General features: G+C 37.8%; 1 protein-coding gene across 2 annotated transcripts in view; it reads right to left on the reverse strand.

The window, feature by feature from the left end:
• Positions 1 to 434: 434 nt before the first annotated feature.
• The window catches only part of LOC106140962 (GAS2-like protein 3), a 91772-nt gene continuing 68158 nt past the window's right edge, over positions 435 to 24048 (reverse strand). For both annotated transcript variants that reach the window (XM_060950335.1, XM_060950334.1), the window contains exons 3-10: positions 14460 to 14854; positions 5196 to 5320; positions 4649 to 4790; positions 4046 to 4247; positions 3819 to 3865; positions 3597 to 3709; positions 2845 to 2973; positions 435 to 2333 (exon numbers count right to left, since the gene is read on the reverse strand). In XM_060950335.1, coding sequence (XP_060806318.1) covers positions 1410 to 2333; positions 2845 to 2973; positions 3597 to 3709; positions 3819 to 3865; positions 4046 to 4247; positions 4649 to 4790; positions 5196 to 5320; positions 14460 to 14841 — 2064 coding nt within the window. In that variant the 5' untranslated portion in view covers positions 14842 to 14854 and the 3' untranslated portion in view covers positions 435 to 1409. The remainder of the gene's footprint in view (positions 2334 to 2844; positions 2974 to 3596; positions 3710 to 3818; positions 3866 to 4045; positions 4248 to 4648; positions 4791 to 5195; positions 5321 to 14459; positions 14855 to 24048) is intronic.

The following is a 24048-nucleotide window of genomic DNA, read 5'->3' on the forward strand; positions in this document are numbered from 1 at the left end:
ACATGTGATCACGCTTTTTGTAATGATGATAAAATTGTATGAGATATGCATTTGCAATTTAACGGTGTTCTAGATGCATTTCAGTCTACGCCTTTTTAAGTATATAGCACACTTAACTACTGCTGTATATTCTAAATACTTAGAAAACAGGCCAGCTTAAGGCAATGTGTGCAAACATTCGTTTAATTGACCAAATTTTATATTTGTCCTTGATAAACCAAATAAAAAATAAAAAAGTGATTTTGAGAACCCTTAGTCTAAAGCATTTGTGTGCGGTAAAAATTGTAAGCCTAAACAGCTTTAAAACTTAAACTACCTATAAGTTACAAATTCGTTAGCACAAATTATGCAAAGTTCAAGTTAATTGCATTTACGCTATATTGATTTAAGTAGGTTTAATATTTATTAGTGGCCAGAATTCAAACTCCAACATATTCATATCAAAGTTTATTATCAACCATACATAATTAACCGTTGGCACTATATTTCCATAGGTAGGTAGATTGGCAGTTACATGAATATCACTTAGGTATAGTATCGATAAAAATTCGAAGCTCGAGTGGCGCGCTGCTGCGAAACTCCATTCGATTCTCGATTCGGGTTCAATGGCTCTTCTCTCGATACATCGGAGTGTATCGTCGCAAGCCACTAATCGATTTAAAGATAAGTTTAACAGCAGCGCGCGCGGTAACGATTAAATAAGGCGAAAACTAGCTGAATGTTTGACTTTCTTAAATCTAGAAATCTAGCGTGTTTAAAATCATATAGTGAAGAGTCGAGAAGACTCGAGAAATCTCATGGAAAACCTTTGTAATTGGGGTTGTAGTTTTCCACGTGATAACTAGAGTTAACAATATTCGGTGTAACAATTTTTACTTAGTGCTCTATCTACTGTGTGCAAAAATACAGTATAATCTAATGTTTCGTATCAAAATATAGGATGTTTGGATATTGACGAGTTTGTACCGTGGGGTCGTAAGCCACTTTTTGCTAAAACTACAAAATCAGTTTCACAAACGTATGGTTCAGTGATATTAATGATAATCTATGTGGATGATCATACTCCTAATGGTTCCTATCGTATTGTCAACATTATGGATATGGCTGCGATTATTCCTTGAAAATGAACTCACACATAAACTAAACTAAATTAATATTCGAATTATTGCAATTGGAAATCATTAAATTAATAATATTAAGAATAATTAACGTTACAAATTATATCAATCATTAGAAAACGATCCATTATGACTAGTTCCCGAGGGAGTCGGGCATGACATGTGAATTAAAGCGACTAATCACTACGAACATGATGAGATTGCTCGGAGGTTGATTCACGAACCTCCAAATTACTAAATCAAAGTCAAGTTTTAAAACTAATGGAATGAGGAAAACTGGTAAATGTCTGATTATCTCGGGGGTACTTCGCGCGGCGGCGGACTCCGGTACTTGGCTTTGATGTGGAGGAATGGTTTCTTGGGCGAGGCGTCGTCGGCGATGCTGGCGGCCAGCGACAGTCTGATGCTCTCTTCGATAGCCGCCTGGGTCATCGGCCCCGTGGTTGTGACCGAGATGCTTTTATTTATGGGCTTCACGTATTCCACGGGCGCCGCGAGGCTCATGCTTCGAGTTTTCTTCGCGTACCCATTCGCAGAGAGCGGCCTCTTCGGCTCGTTGGTCGGTGTCGTAGCTAAACTCTGACTGCGAGTCTTGCGCGCCATGGAAGTAACCGGCTCAGTAGGAGTAGTGGCCGCGCTGGAGCTCTTCTTGGCTTGGTTCAGCCTTTCAGTTCCGCAGAAGGACTTCTTCTCTTCTTTAGCGACGGCCAAACTCATGCTCCGCGATTTTTTCGGCGCGTTGATGAGCGTCGTGGACGTGAGTGATTTCCTATGTTCTGCTGGCGGTGTCCTGACCGTTCTCCCGGTGGGAGTGTTGGGTGTGCTAAAGCTAGGTGCGGACTGCTTTCTAGTGCGTGGCTTACTCTGTTCCTTCAGTGGCAGAGTTAATGCGGACCGTAATTTAGGTTTGGGGGTCGAAGTTCTGCGTGCGTCTGTGGAGTTTTGTTCTACTGGTGACGTTTTTCCGCTGACGGAGGAAGCTTTGCTCGATACGGGTGAAACTGTGCCGGGTATAGAGGACTTGCTGCTGGCGGGGGAGAGTTTGCGGGGGACGGGGGAGAGGTCGGGGTCGGAGGGGGAGAGGGGCACGGGGAGGACGGAGCGGCGCGCGCCCGTGACGAGGCGCACCTGGCAGGGCTCGTGCCGCGACAGGAAGTGCTCCAGCGTGTCCCAGCCGCCGCCCACGCGCACCATCATGTGACGACCCTTCAGCAACTGAAATATAAACATCAATAGTCAGGTCAAACATTGTATAACTACTATCTAGCTGACAGAAGCGTTGAACATTTAAAATTTGGAGCAAATATTGTGTGTACTGGATGACATGAAGACAAAGCCATCTAGCTCAGGGCAGAGAATCATGGAAAAATAAGAGCCAGACATATACAGAGACCGTTGATGCTAAGAGATAAGTCGTTCTGTATATGTAATGTGATCAATTTGCGAAAAGTGTTTCCGAAGACTGAATAAACATAAATATGAATAAAACATTTGTGTATTTTTTTCACTCTTAAATTGGCACCGGATTATTAATCTCTATTTTCTAAAGATTGACTAGTAGAGAATGCTTTCAGCATTAAGTCCACCTATTGTACCTTTGAGGCTCAATAAAGTTTTAAACGAATAAATAAACGCCCACAACTTAACGCAACACATGTATAACCTTGAAGGGGTTTCTTTTGTCGAATGGTGGACTTTATTCAGTTAAGAAGCCGACGCTACTAACCCTGATAAATACGTTTCTCCCCGCGATGTTGTAGCGGCCCTCGCCCACTTTCTTCACCTTGAGCAGCTTGGAGCACTTCCCGTTGCCGCAGTTGCAACCGCGCTCCATCAGACGAGTCACCAATTGCACCTGGAAGTAACCCGTGATCATTTACTTAATATATTCTCGAACATATACTTTTGTGACGAAAATAACTCCATAGAAAATGTAATAATAGGGTGACAGTAACGAGGTCTCTACGGCTGGAAGCCGGTCAGGTTATGTGGGGTTCCAACCCACAAGAACCACACGGTGCCATCGCCCACCGCTTTGGTGCCTGAGCGCGGGCTTACCTTCACTTCACATTCCCGCGGGACAACGCCAGGACTATACGGATATTACTTATTTATTTCGAATTTGAGTGGTATGGTAAACAAAACGGGGTTTAAGGCGGTGCACACGCATGTTCATATGTATAACATCTATTCATTCTTCCCTTTAAAAAATCGCCAAATCATAGGTATTATCTGGAACTCCCGTTCCAGATTCTAGCAGTTCCCGTTATAAAAGATTTGGCGAATTGCGTTGAGTGGGTATGTCTATCATCAGAATACGGGTACAATCCCACACTATGTCGTCCGATGATGGAAAGGTGCGCGGGCATTAATTGCCCGCGCACCTTTCCATGTCTTATATATTTTCATTCGTAAAATTAGTTGAGATCCCGCCATCTACTTTAATCAACCCCTTTCTTGGCGAACCAAAGTACTTACCCTCTTATCCAGTTCGTTGGTAGGTTTGAGCGGCACGTCCGAGTCGGTGCTGGTGACCGTGCCTTCCGACTTTGTGCTCTCATTGTCCACGTTATCTGGCACTGACAATTGCGCTGGAAGAAAAATATTTGTATTAGTTTGGGTTTTGACGTCATAATCGGATTTTAACTGTAGCTAAAGTGACAAGAAAGTCTCTAAGAGTACATACATATGTATACTTACTTTCATTATGGTCTGGACTAGAAGGCCGAGCATCCTCGCGTGTAGATCTGGAAATTTTTTGATATAAGTTAAATAAAAAAAAACCATATTCGCTTTTTTACAACTTAACCTAGATATCGTCTCCCTACAGTTACTTCTCAAGGCTTAAGATAGCGATATGTCTCCTTTTCCAACTTTACCAGCCAGGACCTGACTCTTTACTTCATAGCAGATATCTCTACACTTACTTATCAAGTCCCGGAACCGGCGACGCATCCCTGAACTGCCAGCCTGCCCCAGACATGGCTGAATCCAGGCCCGAGTCGCGTTCCTCCATGGCTATCTCCTTCTCCAACTGCACCAGCCCTGGAGGCTCGATGTTGAACTTGGTGGCGAGGCGAGCCACCTCCAGCAGGCACAGGATGACTTGACGTGGTTGGTTGTGCAGCACTGGAATTGAAACAGATTAAATTGGCTAGGTATTTTCATATATTTTGATATTTGGTTGTAGGTTTTGGAATTGAGCTTTTAAAAAACCCGCTGTCAGAACGTGGGACGTAATTACAAATTTATTTAAGACGGCGACAAAGCCCAATTGCTTACCATACGAGTATAATGATTTTTCCATATCCATATCATTAAAAAGCAATAATTTTGGGACCTCTTTGGATACATGCCACTTCCAACGGGTAAAACCGTTGGGAGGGAGGGAGGGAAACCGAGGGATCTTTTAGAGATAGTAGATAGTATGATGACGTAATATAGTTTAGAGAAGACAAGTCCCGAGAAGACTTCAAGCCCACACACAGCTGGCATTAATAATATTACTAGAATTTTCATAATTTTCTCACCAAGATCGTCGCTCTCAAAAAGGAGGTTCTCATGGACGCCCAGCTCTCTGCAGAACGTGATGAAGTTCTCCGTGTTATCTCTTGAGAAGAAGCTGCGCCGAGCCGCGCGCTGCCAGCAACGACCGCGGATCGCGGGCACCGGCTGAGAAAGGGAAAAAAGCCTTTTAACAACAATCCTTTAATATTCGTAGTGACGACCATTTGGCTGTGGCATGGCTACGCGAAGCCTGCATGTATCGTCAGAGCCCGAGTATCGTCAGGAGATGAAACAAAGATAATTTTCTAGGGGCTTTAGGGTGGCTTATGATCAGTGATCTGTCGCCCTGTCTCACAAATTCAAAAGAGCACATAGTTTTGAACAACAGAACTGGTTGTTTTCAATGAGACTTTGAATGCTGTCATTTTCCTATTTACCTTAGATTAGGCGAGTCAAGTTTTTCACGAAATGACTCCCACATGACCTTCGCAACCTTTGCAGGGGATCTGATCCCGTATTGGATCATAGTTACACCAATAAAGAATCCCCCTTCTTTCTGTCGACACTCACCCCCACAATGAGCCCCTGGTCCAGGGCTTCCCTCGCTCGGTCGTGGATGACGGCCGCCAGCTGACACAGCTCCGCTCCGTTGTCCAAGACATCCAGAAAGTTCTCGCCGGTCAGGTACGTAATACCTGGAGCAATTAACATACATCAGGTTTATTGACTTGATTAGTAAAGTAATTTCGCATTAATAATTTGAGTAAATAAAACTTATTATAGGCGATGGGTTAACCACCTGAAACCATACGGTAACTACTACGCCGTAGACAAACTGTGATAGGAGATATGTTACTTTTCCACCCGCGGACATGGACGCGTCATTTAGGCGTCACAGTGAATCTATTCATTATGCTATCTTTGAATCTCCAGAACTTTACTTCGAGTATCGTGATAATTGGCTCTATATTTTCCGCAAGGGATAAAGACGACATCGTATGTGTGTTTGTCGGGAATTGCAAGCCTTAATGCATACTAGTGCATTGGAGCACATAACTGATAACGGGGTTGGGCCGTCCGCCCGTTAGACAAGCGATACGTAAGCGTTTTTGTTCGCATTCTGTTTTTGCGCACTTTTGCACCGTAAACACGAAGTAATTGACGTAAAACACGATAATTCCACACGCAATCAATATAGCATTCCAGTAGTAGTAAGTACTACCAAGTTCCGCACAGATTTAAAAAAAACGACGAAAGTTTACCTTCAGTTCTATGCAGTTAAAATTGGGTGTCAGGAGTCAATAGTAGTAGTTAGAAATAACGTCATCTCTAAACTCCTTAATTTATTTTAGGAGGTGGGCCTGGGGGTCTGTTACTAAGTTACTGAGCCAAGATCATCAGGCTTCAAATCTATAATGAAGAAAAGATACTGTTGTTTGTGGTTGTTACCCTGTTTTTTTTTACTAGTGCATAGTAAAAAAAAAACAGTCAGGGTCGGCAACGCGTGGACGACTTCATACATTTTTTCACCTGCAACAAGCTTTCCTACAACAACCAAATGTATTCATTTCACCTTTTTATCTTTTACAGTATAGAACAAGACAACTCCGTTTATCAAGATACGAGTAGCACAATAATGGAAATGAGTATCAAAGATTTATAGTGACAGCTTGCTAGTTCCTCACCTAAAGAATCTCAAGTCGAAAAGCCTTCCTCGTGATTGACTTTCACAAGTCTGCTTTACCCATTAAATCCTACACAGAATTGTAACGAGGGTTCCCCAGCTGCAGATACTCAATAGATAACCCTATAGTTCACGCCAATCAGCCTCCAAGGAATGTCCACTGGCCTAACAGAGCAAAGGGCACAGGGTCGGCCGCGACGGTGGCGCCATCGTTGTGAAAGTTCAGCCTCCCAGTTTGGCAGCAATTACTGTGGTCGAGCGGAGTCTGAGATAATGTCTAGTCTTGTCGGTTAATGGTACTGAATAATGTTCTGGGTCATTAAGCAAATCCCACAACCACTGGTCCACTGTGTCGAGTGGTTCCCGACACCAATAGAAAAAATATTATGACCACTCTAAATATTTCCCATGAATGTCGTAAAAAGCAACCTGTCACTATTTGAATCTCAATTCTATCACAAAGCCAAACAACTGAATGTGTCTTTCAAAAACTGTTGGCTCTGTCTACCCCACATGGTTTGTTTGTACTCCTCGAAGAAACCGCACCACTCCTGGGTCTACCAACCTTCCGTTTATACGAATCATGTTAGGAAGGGCGTTTCTCTTGAATTTGCTCTCTAACAGAGTACCTTCTTTGACTTATTCCAAATCTCTTTAGTGTCCTTTTAGTCCTGTGTAACAGCTGTGCTGGTAAAGGTCACGTATTCGCCCTTGAAATGAAGTCATTAATGAAACGACTTAAAAGTACACATCTACTTAATATTCAGGCGGTTACCCTGAGCAGTACTTAACTGCAGAGCTTAAAGCTTGCACATACGATGCGGAGCTTTTTTGTGTAATCTTGTAATTACGCGAACGTGACTTGTAAAATAAACGCAAGAAATCCTTGCAGGAAAGAGGCCAAGTCCCTTTTCATGCGACTGTACAAAAATAAGGATTGGTTTTTCTATAAAAAATGATAGCAATAAAATATATAGTAAGTATAATAGATTTAAGTGCCTAGTGGTAAGCAAAATGAAGCCTTAGGTTTAGGCCTTAGGTTACGTCATGCAAGCTGAAATAGTGACTATTCTCATTTTTTTCAAATTTTTATTGTTTTGTTTTCGCGGTACTTTTATTTGCAAAACATAATCGAACAAGAAAGAAGAAAAGAAGAGAAGTTCTTCAATTTCTTTGAAATGTAAAGCAATCTACCTTGAAAAGGATTAATGTAAATACTTAGACAATGTGCCGTGTAGTTCAAGGCACCAACAGAAAAAGAATAGGAGCACTCCATCTCTTTCCCATGAATGTCGCAAAAGACGACTAAGGGATAGGCTGGTAAACTTGGGATTCCTCTTTTAGGCGATGGACTGGTAACCTGTCACTATTTGCATCTCAATTCTATCATTAAGCCAAACAACAGCTGAACGTGGCCTAACAGTCTTTTCTGACTGTTAGCTCTGTCTATCCCGCAAGATATAGACGTGATTATATGTATGGTAGCTATTGCCCAACTTCGGGAATATACTTCTCCTTATTATTTGCCATTCTTAATGAAAAAAATTAAAAAATATTCCAATAAAAATTAGCCCACCCCGTCGTAAAAACCAGTTCTTTTCGCTCCACGTCGATCACTTATCACTGGCATTTTACACCAAATAAGGTTTTATATTTATCATTTAACCGTTATTTTTAATGCTTGCGATCAGTTAAGTAAATCATTGTAATTATTTCCAAGATTTGCGTAATTGGCCAGTGATGTAAACTGCACAAGATTAAAACAGCTACTAAATTTCCCGAGCAAGTTTAGTTCAGTAATGACATCAACTTATTACATACATATATACATATAAAAAAAGGATAGGATCACTCTATCTCGTTCCCGTGGATGTCGTAAAATGCGACTAAGGGACAGGCTTATAAACTTGGGATTCTTCTTATAGGCGATGGGCTAGCAACCTGTCATTATTTGAATCTCAATTCTATCATCGAGCCAAAAAGCTGAACATGGCCTGTCAGTCTTTTCAAGACTGTTGGCTCTGTCTAGCCCGCAAGGGATGTAGACCTTTAAACACAGTAGACATGTTACGGCTAGAGATCAGAAAATGTGGTTGATTTTTAAAAAGTTTTCCTAAATATCATTGACGGCCTCTGTGGCTCAGCGGTAGTACGCTTGTCTGTGACACCGGAGGTCCCGGGTTCGAATCCCGGTCAAGGCATGATGAGAAAAGAACTTTTTCTGATTGTCCTGGGTCTTGGATGTTTATCTATATAAGTATTTATTATAAAATATAGTATCGTTGAGTTAGTATCTCGTAACACAAGTTTCGAACTTACTTCGAGGCTAACTCAATCAGTGTAATTTATCCCATATATATTAAAATATATTATTAAAATATCATGGCAACTTCGTTTATCTTACTTTTACGATTTATATTTTTGGACTTTCTTGTACCTATTAGGTTCTAATTTTTAAAATTGACATCTTGTAATTTTTTGCAATTTTAATCCTACTTATATTATAAATGCGTAAGGATATATGTAGTTTTGTCACCCTTTCACGCAGAAACTACCTACAGAACTTTCATGAAACTTGCAGTAATATAGCATATATAATCACGTCCTTATTCCTTTCGGGGAAGATAGAGCCAACCGTTTTGAAAAGACTTATAGGCCACCTTTGCCTGTTTGGGTTAATGATATAATTGAGATTCAAAAAGTGACAGGTTGCTAGCCTATCGCCTAAAAGAAAAATTCCAAGTTAATAAGAAGTTAGAATTTATAGAGATTTAAGGCGGACAAAGAAGTTCTCAATATTTCTTTATTTAATATTATAAATTCTATTTCTGTTCGTCATAGAAATGATCTGAATAATATAGTTCATAACGACAGTTTGAACGCAGCGCTGCCACACATTCACGCATAATGCACTCATGATAACGGTATGCAAAGAGTGTCAATGCGCAGTCTTATGGCAAAGAAATACTAACCGAATGCTTATTGGCCACCAAACAGGATAATTTTACCGTTACTTTAATTTGCTCATTAAAATTTTATGCATTTGTTTTAACATTCCATAGTTTTATTTTCTTCTGAAGATTTTGAAGTACCTCACGTACTTTCCTGTGTGTAAGCCTTTACCCCTTATGGGGTAGACAGAGCCAAAAGTTTTGAACATACTTACAGGCTACGTTTATCTAGAAGGCTTAATGATGGAATCAAGAATCACATGTTGCTAATCGATTGCGTTAAAGAAAAAAAATATTTTTTAAGCCCAAGTTTTCAAGCCATTCCTTTGATATAAGCTACCTGTATACATGTATTATTTCTACATCAATCCAATATGGATTACTCAAAATATTTATTTCTTAACAATGATTCGTAACTTTCTGGTCCATTATACATTTAAAGATTTTGAAAATATGAAAAGAACAACACATAATGCAGAAAGTACTTGTAATATCGTGATTCGTGTCTTTACTGTGAATCGTGAGTGTACACTCAGCAGATTATTGTAGCGACGTAAAGGCACAAAAGGAGATTAAAAAAGAAAGATCTTGCATCTTTCTTTTTACGACATAATCTGCATAAAAGCTGATAAATAATAATAAGGCGCATATTCATGCGCAAGCGCATGCGGCTCGCAGTCTGCGGTGTCTGTCTGTCTGTGCGTCCAGTGTGATGCATAATAATTTATTGCGAAGGGCGCGATGTAATGCGAACTTTAGCCGGCTGTTTATTTGTTTGTTTAACTTTAAAGGCTTAGTCGTGATAACATTTTTTTTGATGACATAAATACAGGCTGGCTCACAGAGAAAGGCGTGGCAGTCACTGTAGATGCATATCTTAGAAAAAGATTATTTGTATAATTTTAATCAGTTTGAACAACAAAGAGGTAACAATTAGAATAGAATAGATTTATTTTCAAAATTGGATACAAGGTATCACTTATTGACGTCACATCACTTAAATCCAATTATAACTACTACCGCTTCCAAAGCGCATGTGTAGAAGAAGCGGCGGAACAAACTACACTGCAGCATTTTCATCGGACTTCAATATACAAATCGATAAATAATAATAAATTATTATTATTATCACATCTTTGTCCCTTACCAGGGGTTAGTCAATAAACAATATTTCACGATAAGATTTAGAATAAACAAACAGTCGTATATTAGAAACTTCAAATAGCCCGCATGCGCGAGTAATTACAATTAAGTTTAAATAAAAGCTCAATAGAAAAGCTTGTAAATTTAACGATAATAGCTTAACGGCGTTCAACTGGCGCCATAAATAACTTAACAACTTGGTAATCACTTAATTGAGAAACTTCAATTCAATTTATAGTGATCAGTAAAAATGTTTAGTCATCGTAATAAATTTTATTTTGCTTTTTACCAATAATAATATCATAAATACTCACACAAACTCTCTTTTTCTATTTTGTTCTCATTTCCTTAGTTATATATGATTACAGGAGTAAATTGCCAGGCAAAATTATGGTGATGATTTTAATAAACTTATTATCAGTTATCTAGAAAATTATGTGCAAAGTCAACGCTCGCAAGAAATCGATACGAATCGAGACACGAAACCCGATACATTACAAATCGCTTAATTTCACACACGAGAAACGGCGACGATGCTTGAAAACGGGAAATCACTCGATATTGATATGTGATATTAAATCCTATTGCTTTATTTATAAAGTACATATTGTTATAGCGTTAAAGCAGCTGAAAATATGAAGATAATTATTGTGGAGACACGAGATATTAAATTAGGGTTGTCAATAACATTTTACTGATATCAGAAGCACGACTACATCACACACGTTACGACGAGCGTAGACCAGTATTTGCGTTTTATTTTAAGGTATTTAAAATAATTAAAATAAGTCCAATCCAATAGATAGAGCTAAAATTCAGCCTGCTCACAAGGTTATACTTGATTTAATAGTCTCAGTAATAGTCAGCTGCTTTTAAGATTTAAAATTTTCGCGTTGCATTATTCTATTTATGAATAATACATTGAACATTTAAACGTGATTCGAAACGTCCGAGATAAAACAAAGGTGTTACATTCGCATTTAATGCCTGTAGTATTTATTTATAAAAAAATCGGTTAAAAATTGTTCGGCAAATTTTTAATTCCTTAATAGGTAACGATGAGCAATTACTTTTTGATTTTTATCGCACTGCAGTAAAGGTATTGTATTTCGAGACTTGTTGATATCCCTAGGCGCCACCGGGTTCGTGACGTCTCCAAGACTTGTAATATGTGTGAAAAGTTGAGATCACGACTTGAATAATGCTGATCGCAAACGAATAGCTAATAACTAGTGTAAAATTTAGAATGAGCCATCGTGGGAATATCTGAAGAAATTTAAACGGTTCTTGATTAAGAGAGAAAGCTTTTCGGGGAAAATTTCCACGGGAGCAAACCCCGGGAATAATGATTGTCACGTAAAAACTTGTCGGATTGTAAATAATTATTATTTGTAAAGAGATTTTGGAATTTTAACCAATATTTGAAGTAAAACATGTCAACCATATATGTATATCTGTTTACTTGAATTACCAAAATCTCAAAACATGTCCCTGTTTCAGTATTTTGTTCCAGGTTTATACCTAGACGACATCGTCAAAGATTCCTACAAATAAGGCATTCAGACTTATAGTACGTTCAATTCATATTACGAAATGATCGCCATCAGAGCGGGCAATCAAATGTAGTTTAGTGTCTATTGTGAGCAGCAGAAACCTACGCGTGCGCAGTGAGATGCAATCTGGTCATACTCGTAAAGTGGTTTTAGGTATAGGCCTGCAAATAAATAGTAATTCTTTCTGCTGGCGTTAGACGCGATAGTTACATCGTCAGCCCTCTGGAGAGGTTCAGGATGAGCCCGTAGACAATAATCCTGGATTGGGCTGCATAGTTTTTACACCTTCAGTTCCAAATTCGGTTGCCTGAGGTTACCTCATGATGTTTTTCCTTTATCTTCATACCTCACAAGAGTATCGGTTACCACTCAAACTAATGAACTCAGAAAAGAGGCATTGGTACATGACCGAGATAGGATTTGAACCTGTGTCGGGCACCTTACCAATTAGACCACCGACGGTCTAGTCTTCAAATAAATACTGTCTTACTTTTACTTTTGTTTAGAAAAAAGTAAGTATTAGATACGTTATGCAAACCCACAACCACTTTACATACCACATAAGTACTCTACAAGTCGAACCATTTGACGAGTTATGTAAAAAAAGGTAGAAGGAACATGTTACACTTGTAGACTAATAAAACAGGTTCATTACTACGGCTAACTATAATGACTTATTTAGTGTACACTACATGCGATATGACTGCAATCATATTATCAAATAGCACAAAAACTAGTCAAACCCTGATCAGGTTACCAGATCAGTGAATAGGATAATGAGAGGCAAATGTAATCCATTTTTTTTAAATAAAATAGCAACTGACCGATGTCTACTAAAAAGATATTGCCATAAAATTGTAATGGGGGACTTATGTAAGCAAAAAAAATTGATTTTTAGAATTTCTGTGTGTCTATTTGTCCGTCTGAATGTTTATGCTAGCGAACCACAGAAACTATTGCTTCTATTTGAGTGCGGTTTTTTATCCTTGGTCCAACTTATAAACTGGTATACAAAAATATATCCTGGTATACAATTGGAGGGGTCCAAGGGGCAATACAGGGGGTCAGCGTTTTTACTGAACTTTTAGGACGAAAACAAAACGTGGTTAATAGCTAGTTTTACAAAAAATCACGCTTCTCTCCCGGAGGAGTAGGTAGTACGATCCACGCATGCTTCTTTCGCTTAATTTACATTCCAAACATTTTTAAGAGAAAATTCGCTTATCCAATTAGACGTAGGTACTATTGACCAAAGACTAAAATAAATGATTAGTTGGTTCAATTAGAATTTTAAGAAGAAATCCTTGCTGAAACTAAATTGTTACATAATTAACATTAATCTTATAAAAGCGCCTTTTTTTCTACCTTAAAAAGTCCCGATTTTTATGCGTCTGCCACTACATCAATCTAAAGCGTAGAATTTTGCCGAGTAATTGTATGAATGAAAACACTTTAAAGCTTTTAAATACAAAATTCATAATATCTAGATGATCGCAGGAGCCCTAAAAACTGGCTCGACTAGCGGCGCCTACGCAGCCGGCACAGCGAGTACGGCGCGATGATACCATCACACATACACATTTGATGCTCCTTTAAGCCGATATTATCTGATGGAACTACGCGTTTATAAGTGCGCTATTGTTGTTTTTATAAATGTTTCGTATAGTAGCTATATATGTAGGTATAGTACGTATGCCGAGGTTGCATAAAGAGAGTTATGAATGTGCATGTGCGAAAAGAGTATGGAGAGATCGTGGCAAGTAGAAAGATGTAGTCTCTGCCTACCCCTCCGGAAAAATGGCGTGATTTTTGCATGTAAGTAGGTATATACAATAGATTATATAATAGATCCATGTCAGTTTCAAGTTTCACTACAAAAAAATAAGTCCTTACAGTAAATGATGAGAATATAAGAAGGCAACGTGAATATTAATTTAGTTCCTGAAGATTAAAAGACAGCATACGATTTACTATATACTATTAAAATACATAGTAAAAATCTTAATCAGTCTGTACTAGAAGAACAGAAGTGTCCAGATCGTGTCCAATTAGAGATGTGTATCACAGGGAGCTTGTAGCGCACGGCCGGTGAAACTCGTAAAATCGCAATTTTCACGCTGCTCAGTAAAGATAACATCGAGAATCTACATAATCTCGTGTAGGTATGTAGTAAAAAATAACTCGACCTACCAGTCAGTTGTTGAAATTCCAAAATGTTGCTTTTGTTTTGCATAAACATAAGTAAAAGGCAAGGCAACGATGTAGGGCCGCTGCATTCCATAAAGCTGTATGTGCGTGTAAAATTATTTACGGCATGTTAACATACTCATTAAAAAATATATTTTGTGGTCCCTTGATTGTAAACCAAACGTGACCAAGCGTATCAGCTTGACATATTTTACTTACAAAAAATTTTAGCTTTCCTAATCCTTGCCAAAATTTTAAGACACTTAATTCGAATAACGGTAAAGAATAATATACAAATTCTAGTAAGAGTACTCACCAACAGTTTTGTTGATCCAATCAGCGAGGTCCTCCTGCAGGGGAAACAGCTGCCTCGCTTGGGAATACAGTATCTTCTCCCGGTAGAAGTCCTCGTCTTCCGAACACGGCGTCTGCGCAGCCAGCGCGCAGTCCGCCCTCTCGAAACTACTGCTCATCTTCCTATTCACCACTATCTCTCCATGTCCTACGTGCCTCTCTTCTTCTTTTCCTTCAAAGGTGTTCCGCACGTATTCAAAGGCATTAGTTCTCTCAAAAGCATTGAAGATCCTGTCGAAATTCCCGCTCAAAGGTCTATCATAATTGGTCTCGACTGGTGAAGAAACTGGTGCCCATGAAGTCCGGCTTCCTATCGCCGTGGGCCCGCAGCGGTAGAACGCCATAGCACCCGCCGACCTGCAACAAAACACGGTTGCTATTAAAATGAGTGACAATAATGAACTTTTTACGACAGTGACATCACCGCCTAATTACTTTATTAATGGCCGTTGTGCCATATTACGAACGGCCTTCGGAATTATGAAGATATGGTACCTACAATTGCTTAGGATGCTCATTTGCATGTCTGACAAGGGCTATATTGTTAAATCTGTTTCGGTTACCGAACTAATGGTGTGACGAAGGTTGCCGGAGACCAATTAAGTCACAAAAAAGAGCTGACGGTTTGACGGAAAATATTAACAATGACAGGTGATTGTTATAATCTGTGGCTTTATTATCTGTCTGGCAGTCTATTGAGACCGACGACTAACGCAGCAGTATTGGGAATACCAAAATAGTTCTTGAGAAAAAAGGGTGATTAACAATAGAAAAACAATATCATTACTTAATAGATTTAAAAACAAAATTTGTTATAAACAAGTTACATATAAACAATTGTCCAGTACTACCTGTTTCTTAATTTGTATATACTATTTTGTTGTTATAATGGTTTTATTTGTATATATTTTCTAAACATATCAAATTGTGCCATTAAGATATGGACTATAAAATATCAAGATTAAAAACTTCCAATCCTTTAAAATAAACTTCCTATAGATATTAATGAAAAAACATCGCTGAACACGACAGTATAACTGTCGAATGCTCTAGAATTCCATCTCAAGTCTCCAAGCTCTTAGTTCTGACTTATGGCATCATCCCGATAGGAATACAAGGCTATCAGATCCGGTTTGCATAACGTCTGGGCCCTGAACCGCGCCGGCCACATCAAGGGATGCCCTTATACAGCCGCTCGTGATGTCTGTACGTGCCGACCACCGAGGACCAATTCCGGGTTCCCACACTAGCTTTTATTATCAGACTTTTTAGAAGTCTAGGTATAGTGTTCGTATTGATCTGATAGCTTAGGAAAAACAAGGTGTGTACCAGCTATTTTTAAGTGTAGTTGCTATTCTGGTCTCAAGCTAAGAAAATGCATATAGACAAAATCTGTGCCAGTTGCTGTTCCCGTGTAGAATGTAAAAGTCAATTAAGAAGGCTTTCATAAACTAGGAATCGTGATTCAATTAGTGACAGGTTGCTAGACTATCGCGTAAAAGAGATCCCCAGTTTGTTAGACTTTCCCTTGATTGACTTTTACAACCTGCACGGGAAGAGAAGCAGCTGGCAAAAGCTGTGTTATTTCTTCGCTATTAGACCAGTATAGAAGGAAGGTATTTGATGTTGATAAATAGCTGGGTCAAGTACCAAGGGAAATATAGTTAAAAAATCGTCATTAAAATGGAGGTAAATGTTGGCTAATGGTCTGTAATGTCTAATGTTATACACTAATGTAATTAGTATGAAATCATTAGGGTAACGAGCAACGTGTTTTTCATTTTAAAATATTTTTAATCAAATGATGGACTAAAAAAGACTTATCAGAAAAAAGTACTTGTAGCAGCATACAAAAATATTTTCTAGCTCGGTGGTAATCTACACTAATAAAGATTTGTATATTGATAACGAATAAACTCAAAAAATACTGGACTAATTTTTACGCAATTTGGTATGACATGGATTTTTTTCTGGAATTACCACAAAAGCGAAGCCCCGTGCCAAAGCTAGTTTATTAATATAGAACTCCAAACAGATTACTTACAAAAAATAGAACTGATCCAGTTTATAATCCTTAAAAAGGTGACACTCAGAAAGCTACGAATAATTTGCAGAGGAGCTTTGCAAATGCGAAGTATTCATGAATCGTAAAATCGTAACAAAACAGTCAACAAAACTCCTTGGACCGAACGAAATAGGAATTCCTGGAGCGACGGGAATTCTTCGCACGCCTTTCACGACATCGTGACTGCGATACCGTGTACAGGATTTTATATATTTTTTTTGGGATTGTAGAGGAATTAATGCATTATTCCAATATTTTTTTTGGTCCAATAGGTTTTGTGTTATCCGAGTTGTATTGTTGATATTTTTGACTTGCATTATTTACCAGTTCATCTTGTGACCTAGGTACTAATGATTAATTACTGAGGGGTGGAACAATTTAGAGATGAGTTTTGAAGTGAAGACTCTTACAGCACGAAGGATTATAATAGGCTATTTTACACCATGTAAAAAAAAATATAAAAATGCACGTATCTTATAGATTTTGTAAAAAATAAAAGAAAAACATCGATCATTATTCATAAAAGTGCAATATGGATTTTATAATTCAATTTAAAAAATCCTCTTTTTTAATCTGTTCTTCAAAAGTCGAAAACGCTATCCGCCATGTTGGGTACTGACGTGACGTCATACTTTTAGTAAACAAATATCGAATCGAAAACATATTGATGATGTAAGGCTGTTTATTTTGAAATTTTAAAATTTCTATCACATTTTTGGGTTTTTACTCTTTAATAATTTAATAGAATAATGGAAGACGGTTTTGTGAAAGCAGACAATATAAATCTACCGAGGATTAATACGTTGATGGTGGCGAAATTTTTTGCGTCCAATCCCGATTTCTGTTCTGCTGAGTTAAGAAATGTTAAAACAGCGATGTAAGTATTTATTGTATTAAACATTCTCTTACAATACACAATTATAATAGGTAAATTATTACACAACCAATCCAACATAACCTATTTTTTATTTCTCATTTTAATATCACTTGGCAGTGGAATCCACAATTTTTCTGGTGTTTTTATACTTGTATTCTTGCATTCAGGAACAAGACACCAACAATATGTATTGTAATTCATTATTACAAAAATCTTTTTACTTTAGTCTTACGTAGAGCCGTATTGTTTACTAAAAGTATGACGTCACGAGTCAAAACAGCATGGCGGATGGCGTTTTCGCGCGAAAATACAAAATCATAAATAATAAATCGTTTTTAGAGCACTTTTCGGCTTCAAAAAATTTTAATAAAAATTCTATAGGTATAACACAGTCTCAGGATTGATTTAAAACAGTTTTCAAAAAAGAGTGTAATAGCCTATTATGACGATTAATTTATTATACTATTTGACATACATAATATTTGTATTGAAATCATTAATTTTATACTTACTATTTCTTTTAATGCAGACAATGGAAATTCGTCCACGATTTAGATTTAAAACATCTATATATATATATTTCTAAATTGGCGTCCGGTGAAAAGTTGTAGTGTAGTTTGTTCCGCCACTTATACTACATTTGCTTTACAGTACATAATATAATTAGACATAATTAAAGTGAAGATACCTTACTGATATTTAATATCAAAGGAAAAACAAAAGCTAAAGGCAACCAATGTCGAAGAATAATTAATTGTTTTTGCCAACATGATTTAGCCGATTATACAAGTCAGTATCATGATTAAGGTAATACTATCTTCGACTGAAATAATGCGACTCAGAAAAATAGAAAAGTTTCCGTGTGCAATCAATTTTGTCGTTACAACCGACGGGACCACCCGGCACGGCGTTCCTCGGAATTTCATGAAATCGATTGTTACAATTGGGACAATATTTTGCATGAAAACAGCACCGGTTCATCCGATTTCCGCTTCTACATCAAAGATGTTAGAGCTTGTAATGTCTTGGATACAGTTGGCACGCGAGGGTTGCAAAGCGGTATCTGATTTTTTGGCTTCGTTTGTGATTTGCCATTCAATAAAACCTAGCTACCTAATAAAAAAAGAAATTGCTAGGTAAGGTTATTATTTTATTACGCGACTGATAGATGAATAGAACTCTTCTTATGGATGTCGTTAAAGACGACTAAGGGATAGACTAATAGACCTTGGGAATCTTAGTGCGAGAGGCAAGCAACTTGTCACTATTTGAATCTCAATTCCATCATTAGATCATACAGCTAAACGTGGCTTTTCATTTCTGTTGGCTCTTACCTCGTAAGGGATAAAGACGTAAATATATGTAAGTATGTATATATAGACAAAATTCTCTGTCTCCAGTAAAACTCTTAATATTTTCCCACCAAAATTAACTACATAGTTAATGAGAAGTCCTTTCACAATGGCATTTAGTTATTGAGTTATTACCGAAGCAGCTATCCTTGGCGACTGCATTCGCTGCAGTACAGCATTGAGAGTCAATCAATAAGTACACACTTGAACCTAAGTTGGGCCCACGCGTATGCGATTAGGTCAAGTTGAGCCAGAGATCAAGAAAATTGACGATCACGCAAATCGAGGGCCCTCGCTAGTGGCTCTTAACATAACCTTCGAAAGGCAGCGACAGAAAAACGAAGTAAGGTCTATTTTGGGTGTAATTCCGATCGGCACAACGGCGTAGATGAATATTAAAAGGTACTAAATGTGGACAAACTAAATGGAGATAAAAGACGGTGTTCTGATCTATAATGGCCCGGTATTAAGTTAAACGTTATCATCGCTCACTTAAACACCTTTATTAATGTGTTTATATAGTATATTGTATTTATAGTAGTTATATAAAAACTGTTTCAATGTTATCTGAAAGCAAACAGCATTGTTTATGATCACAGATTTGCATTGATAATAAAGATTATCTTTATCGTCGGTCGCTTTAATCGGAACGCTACCTTACATCATGCAGCAAGGCTTGTCGTCTTGTTTATCACTGTCATTAACACGTTCTCATTCATTGATATATTCGCGATTAACATTATTTATTTTGTGTCTGTCCTCACAATTTAATTTACGTTGATGTCATTATGTTCCCCAAACGCGATATGTCATGTCGAGTATGGGAAAAGAAGCCTTTAATTAGCGGACTCCAGGGTAATTTAACAAGCTCCCAAATTATAAATTTGCATTTTTTTTAATTTCATTACTCTTTGTAACTGCAGTGGAGCTCTAAAGCAGCCAATTGCGTCGTCAAAGGCCGTTCTCAAGAGATTTTATATTTCGCGAACCGGACTGTAGAGGCATGCAATTAAAAGCTCTCTGAAGAAACGATCCTAATTTATTTATGAATTTCTCTGAATGCTTTTTGGTTAGTTCTTACTATAAAGACTAAAATCTTAGCATAATTATTACACTGTGCTGTGTTTTCGGAAAGGTTTTGATGCCATAAATAATGAAAAGCTTGCGTTTAGCAAAAAACGGATAATAATCCAATTAGCAACAACTTAAGCACATGCTTCTATCGAAAGACTTGAAGTAAGTAAAATAAATTACTTAGCAAATAGAATTACATATTAACAAACACAGGTTACAAAGGTAAAAGGTACATTTACTTAGGAACGATGAAATATGATGTTCTCAAAAGCAAACCGTCTTTAGTCTTCTAATCCAATACCTACAAACAAGTAAAATACTGTGATTTATGATAGTTTAAGTAAGTTCTTAGCCAAGTAAATCGCGGCATCTCCACAAAAAGAGAAGCCGGAGTCGTGGACAGCATAATAAATCGAGAGAGCGTCGGTTTCGCAAGCTTCCTCCCTTTAAGGAGGTCCTGCCAGCTCACAGGGTTCACATTGGTCGGCGCACGAGCGCCCTTTCAACTGGTAGCCAAAGATACGAAAATTCGATTCTTCAGTTTTTGGTGCTTGTTGGTGAAGAATAATGATTCCGTCATCCTTTTGGTAACTATGTCACATTAAAAAGAAATATGGCAGCCGTCATTGTGAAAGTCAAGTAAAGTGAATTCAGGTAATAATGTTTAAATTGATTCATTAATTTTTAGTTTACAATTTTTGGGTATCAGATCCCAGACCCGTATTGTTGAGTAGATCGATCGTTTAGCGGTTTGTGAGATTTTCGAGACAAGACTATTAACAAAAACACATCTTTTGATACCACTTCTTTTACTGTTATTTTAAATTATGAAGGTCGATAATCGTACATTGGAGACAGTTTTGTAGATTCGTCATTGTTTTGCCCTGTAGAGTTTTACGAAATCACAGGACAGGTGCCTTAAAATGAGACTACTTACTTATTTTATTGCAAAAAGCAACAGGAATTACATGAAGTTTACAAGGTTCTTATACTATTGTTAAGCCAATAAAGTAATAAGACTAGAACATAACTCATTTCTACCTGAAACTATCCTCTTCCACTCGACCACGGTGAACTACAGCTTATCGACTCGAGCGTTGCTCCCGACTCCTTAATTGGATAAACGCATTCGTCGCAGGAGCACATCAAACACAACATTCGTATTAGGAACAATTCCTGCTATGGACTTCCTTTACTTGTTCTTGCAAATACTACAGAGACTGTTTTCCTTCATGCAATTTATTTTATTAATCACGTCTATCTTTTGAAAAGACTAAAAGGCCACGTTCAGCTGTGTATAGCTAAATAATAGAATTGGAATAAAAATACTAACAGGTTGCTAGGACCACCGCCTACAAGGAGAATCCCGAGTTTGTTACTCATTCCATAATTGTCGCCTACGGCATCCATGGGAAAAATATAGTGGTTCTACTCTTTAGTTATTTCATTTATATTTAAAACTACCATGTTTCTTTGTTCCCAGTTTTACCGATAATCTTTAATATTTTCGGGAGACATTAAAATGTAAGTTGAAGGTAATGTATTCACTAACACTCAGCTGAAAAAATGGTTTAAATACTTGTAAGAATGAGGGAGTAACCTAATAAGGATTTTTGGAACGGTGCTACAAAGAAAAGCACTTCGGATTTTAATTTCATCAACTTAAACAATTGATAAAAAAATTAGTTAGTTTACAACAAAAAAAACAGTGTTGTTTTACAGCAACAAGAAGTACCTATTAATTAACAAAATAACAGATTCACTAGCGTCGGGTCGCGTTGCAACCAACAGCTGTGACCAAAACTGCTGAATGACGAAGACCAACTGCTTTTCACAACAGAAATAGTTTGTGGCTTTTTAACTTAAGATGTTGATGTTGAGACTGAACTGAGATGTTAAGATATTTTTTGTGCGTTCTGGTTGAGGGAGGTTATTTTAAACTGTAGGATGGATTCGATCCTGTGTACCTTGATGCAGGTTCATAAGTGTCCGTGTGAAATTCTTCTAATCAAATGAGATAGTTCTTTACGTACGTACATAATATCACGTCTGTATCCCTTGCGAGGTAGGCCATTTTCAGCTGTTTAGCTTTATGTTAATATTGAGATTCAAAAAATGACAGGTTGCTAGTCCATCACTGTTTTAAAGCCTATTCTTGGAATAGAATTAGAATTAAAATACTGACAGGTTGCTAGGCCCATCGCCTACAAGAAGAATCCCAAGTTTTTTACCCATTCCCTTAGTCGCCTATCACGTCATCCATTAGAAAGAGATGGAGTGGTCCTTATTTTTCTGTTGGTGCCGGCGCCACACGGCACTCAACGTTCTACGTTCAGCTCATTACGTTGTCTATCATCAGTTCTCTTTTCGAGGGGAAAGACAGATAATAAATAGTTTCCTTGCTTGAAAACTAATTTTACTTCATCCACTTGTATATTATTATTTCGTTCGTTTCGTCTCAGAGTATGTGTCAATTTAAAGTTTTGCACTAAACATCTAGCTGCTCTACTCGTCCATTTCCTCATAACATTCATACGTTATATCTCGCGTTATAATTAAATGAACTACAATTAATTCGTCGGCCGCTAAGCTTTCCGCTCTGATAAAGATTCGCGATAAGTTTTTCACCGTCTTCATATGGGTTTCACTCACAGAATTCTGAATAACAGGCGTAGAAATCGGAATACTAATTATGAGACGCATTTGCCATGGATGTTGTTAAAAGCGACTAAAGGATAGGCTAATTCTTCTTTTAGGCGATTGGCTAGACACCTGTCACTTTTTAAATCTTAATTCTTCAATTAAGCCATATAGCTGAACGTGGCCTATCAGTTTTTTTGAGACTGTTGGCTCTGTCTACCCCGCAAGGTAAAGTACTCGTTTGTATGTATGTAAGTCGCAATTTTCTCGGTGCGTTGACCCGGGAAGCGTGGACGTCTCCATCGATTGGACTAAGATGGTCCCAATTGATCCGAAGTGGTCATCGTTTTACTTACATAATTAAATGGCCGAGTCCTGAAAGATGAATTGGTTCCTGGTTCATGCCCGGTCAAGATTCTTAGATTTGATAGTGGTATTGCTGGCCACTAAGAAAAAAAAGAACAAAAATAGAATATTGAACAAAATATAAAAAAAAAGAGGAGCGCGCATTTTACAATGTTCAATGTACTCGTATCTATTTTAGTTCACTTTTTATAATTTCATGGATGTTAATACCTAATGTATAAACCAAATAAAATGCAGTTTTAATTTCTATCAAAACAAGTTCCGACAATGATTAATCAACATCTAGTTCTGTATTAAACAGATTAATTTGTATTTTATGCAATTTAGATGGCGGTCTTTTAGCGAAGAAAAAAGGAACTGTTTCTAGACTATGTCTTTATTCTTCTTCTCTAGTGTTAATCCCGGTTACATCCTCATCCTTCCCCGGAACCCGGAGTGCGCTTTCTGACTTTGATTCCGGATTCAGGTTTTTAAAGGAAACGAGTCCCGTTAGACCTAGACAATCTCGGACGGGACCTTACGCATTCTGAATGTTAAAAGCTGCAAAATAATTAATTTACCTTTTCCCTTAGAATTTTAGTGTTTCTTCCTTTTTATTTTACGGGTATCTGATATCGGTAATCGCGTACCTCGTATGGATATTGTAACAACAGTATCGATTTCGACCACAAAACATTAGGATCGTTATTCCGATCACATAATGCGTGGATTCGATTCATCAGATCGGTGTCAGTAAGACAACGGTAGTGGTCGAAGAGGATAGGGTTGAAAAATTGCAAAAAGATAAAATTTTTGGGTGATTGTAACTTTGAGGACAGGAAATAATTAAAATGTTTGTTGTCATGACTTGTTATAGAAGCCCATAACAACATATAATCACGTTTATATCCCTTGCGGGGTAGACGGAGCCGACAGTCTTTAACGCTACGCTCAGCTGTTGGCTTCATGATAGAATTGAGATTCAAATAGTGACCAAGACTGTAAGCCTATCCCTTAGTCGCCTTTTACGACATCCATGGGAAAGAGATGTCCTATTCTTTTTTCAATGGTGCCGGGAACCACACGGCAACATTATTGTTCCATCTTTGAAAGCCTTTTATGTAAAATTTCAAGGACATCGTCAAATTCACCAGACAATATTTTTTAAGGTACACGTTTCCCCATTACAGATTTTGAG

The sequence above is a fragment of the Amyelois transitella genome, chromosome 21, assembly GCF_032362555.1.
Source record: "Amyelois transitella isolate CPQ chromosome 21, ilAmyTran1.1, whole genome shotgun sequence".
Classification (NCBI taxonomy): domain Eukaryota; kingdom Metazoa; phylum Arthropoda; class Insecta; order Lepidoptera; family Pyralidae; genus Amyelois; species Amyelois transitella.